Source organism: Galeopterus variegatus, unplaced genomic scaffold (genome assembly GCF_000696425.1).
Source record: "Galeopterus variegatus unplaced genomic scaffold, G_variegatus-3.0.2 Scaffold1006, whole genome shotgun sequence".
Lineage (NCBI taxonomy): Eukaryota > Metazoa > Chordata > Mammalia > Dermoptera > Cynocephalidae > Galeopterus > Galeopterus variegatus.
Window position 1 is genome coordinate 29766 of NW_007727117.1, and position 1302 is coordinate 31067.

Here is a 1302-nt window from a genome sequence, read left to right on the forward strand (position 1 = left end):
CTCCTCGCCCCTCTCTGCCACCCCGGGGAGCTCCGGGAGCTGCCTCTCTGCAGCTACCACGAGCCCAGGGGTGCGATCAGCTATCCCCAGGAAGTTTGGGGTGCCTTGTGCGCGTACCCCAGGGGGCGAAGGGCCGAGGGCGATGCTGGGCGCCGCGCGGGGCTGGGGGCGTCCGGAAGGCGCGCGTGTGTCCGCGGTCCTGCTGCTGTCCCCAGTGCCCTCCGCATCCCCCAAGTGATGGGAACAAGGGCCCGTCCAGGCAGCCGCTGTCGCCGCACCGCCCCCTCGCTCGCCTCCTGCGCACGGAGTCACCCAGGCACACCCCCGGCACCCCGAGCCGGTCCTCTGGAGCTGCTGCCGCTACCTTGGCTGCCGTCGCCACTGCCGCGGGTGGCCGGCTGCTGACTGGGCTCGCCAGGAGACGGAGAAGCACTCTTCGGCCCTCCCTAATCCGTTCTCACACCCCAACTTTGCCGCCGCCGCTCCTGCCCTCGCAGCGGCGCTCGGGCGCACACTGTCGGGGCGCACGCCGGGAGGCTCAGCAAGACGTGGAGGCAGGAAACGGCACAACTGCTCTTCTGCTTCGGCTCTTTGTTGTTAGCTTTGGATGGTCCTTGGAAGTGTCCTGGCCTCCTCGGAAACCCTGGGGCCGGAGAAGACATACCTTGGACTTCTTCGTCTGCAAAGGGCTCTGAGATACTGACAAGCGTCCGGAAAGGTCGACAAGTAATTGCCCTGAAAACTCCTGGCGGATTGACCCACGTTGCTTATATTAAGCCTTTGTGTGTAGTGTGTGTGGTGTGTGGCTTCATAAATTTGGGGACCCCATTTAGACTCCCTCCTCTTGGCAGGAGACTGTATGCAGGATCCACCCGAGGACAATGATCGCGGAGCCTGCTCACTTTTACCTCTTTGGATTAATATGTCTCTGTTCAGGTAACCCCGCGTCTTCTTTCTTCACCCTTGATCTCCCTTGCTCGTCCCCTCTCCACTTTGCGAAATCAAACGCCGAACTGCATTTTGGCAACCTCTCCTTTCTAAGGCCAGCGGGGCTCGATCCCGGCAGGACATTTAGGCGAAAGGGATCCCAGCTCGCATTTGGGGTTGTCTCTTTTCCCCCATCCCCCAAGACCCCCAAGCCTCTTCTCAGACCTCGGCCTTTCGCCAAGTTCGGGTCACGCCCAGTTTGATTCCTCCGGGCAAACGCACCAGGGTGGGAGGCGGCATCGGTTGGCGGTGAGCTTGGGCCCCCAGGATGAGCCGAAAGGAGTGTCATCCACCGGCCGGTTCCTTCCGGGGAGG

The 1302-nt window shown here is 62.6% G+C and overlaps 1 protein-coding gene across 1 annotated transcript in view; it reads left to right on the forward strand.

The window, feature by feature from the left end:
• The first annotated feature begins 343 nt into the window (after positions 1 to 343).
• Positions 344 to 1302, forward strand: part of ROBO1 (roundabout, axon guidance receptor, homolog 1 (Drosophila)) — a 415298-nt gene continuing 414339 nt past the window's right edge. The window contains exon 1 of the mRNA XM_008574166.1: positions 344 to 936. Coding sequence (XP_008572388.1) covers positions 882 to 936 — 55 coding nt within the window. The 5' untranslated portion in view covers positions 344 to 881. The remainder of the gene's footprint in view (positions 937 to 1302) is intronic.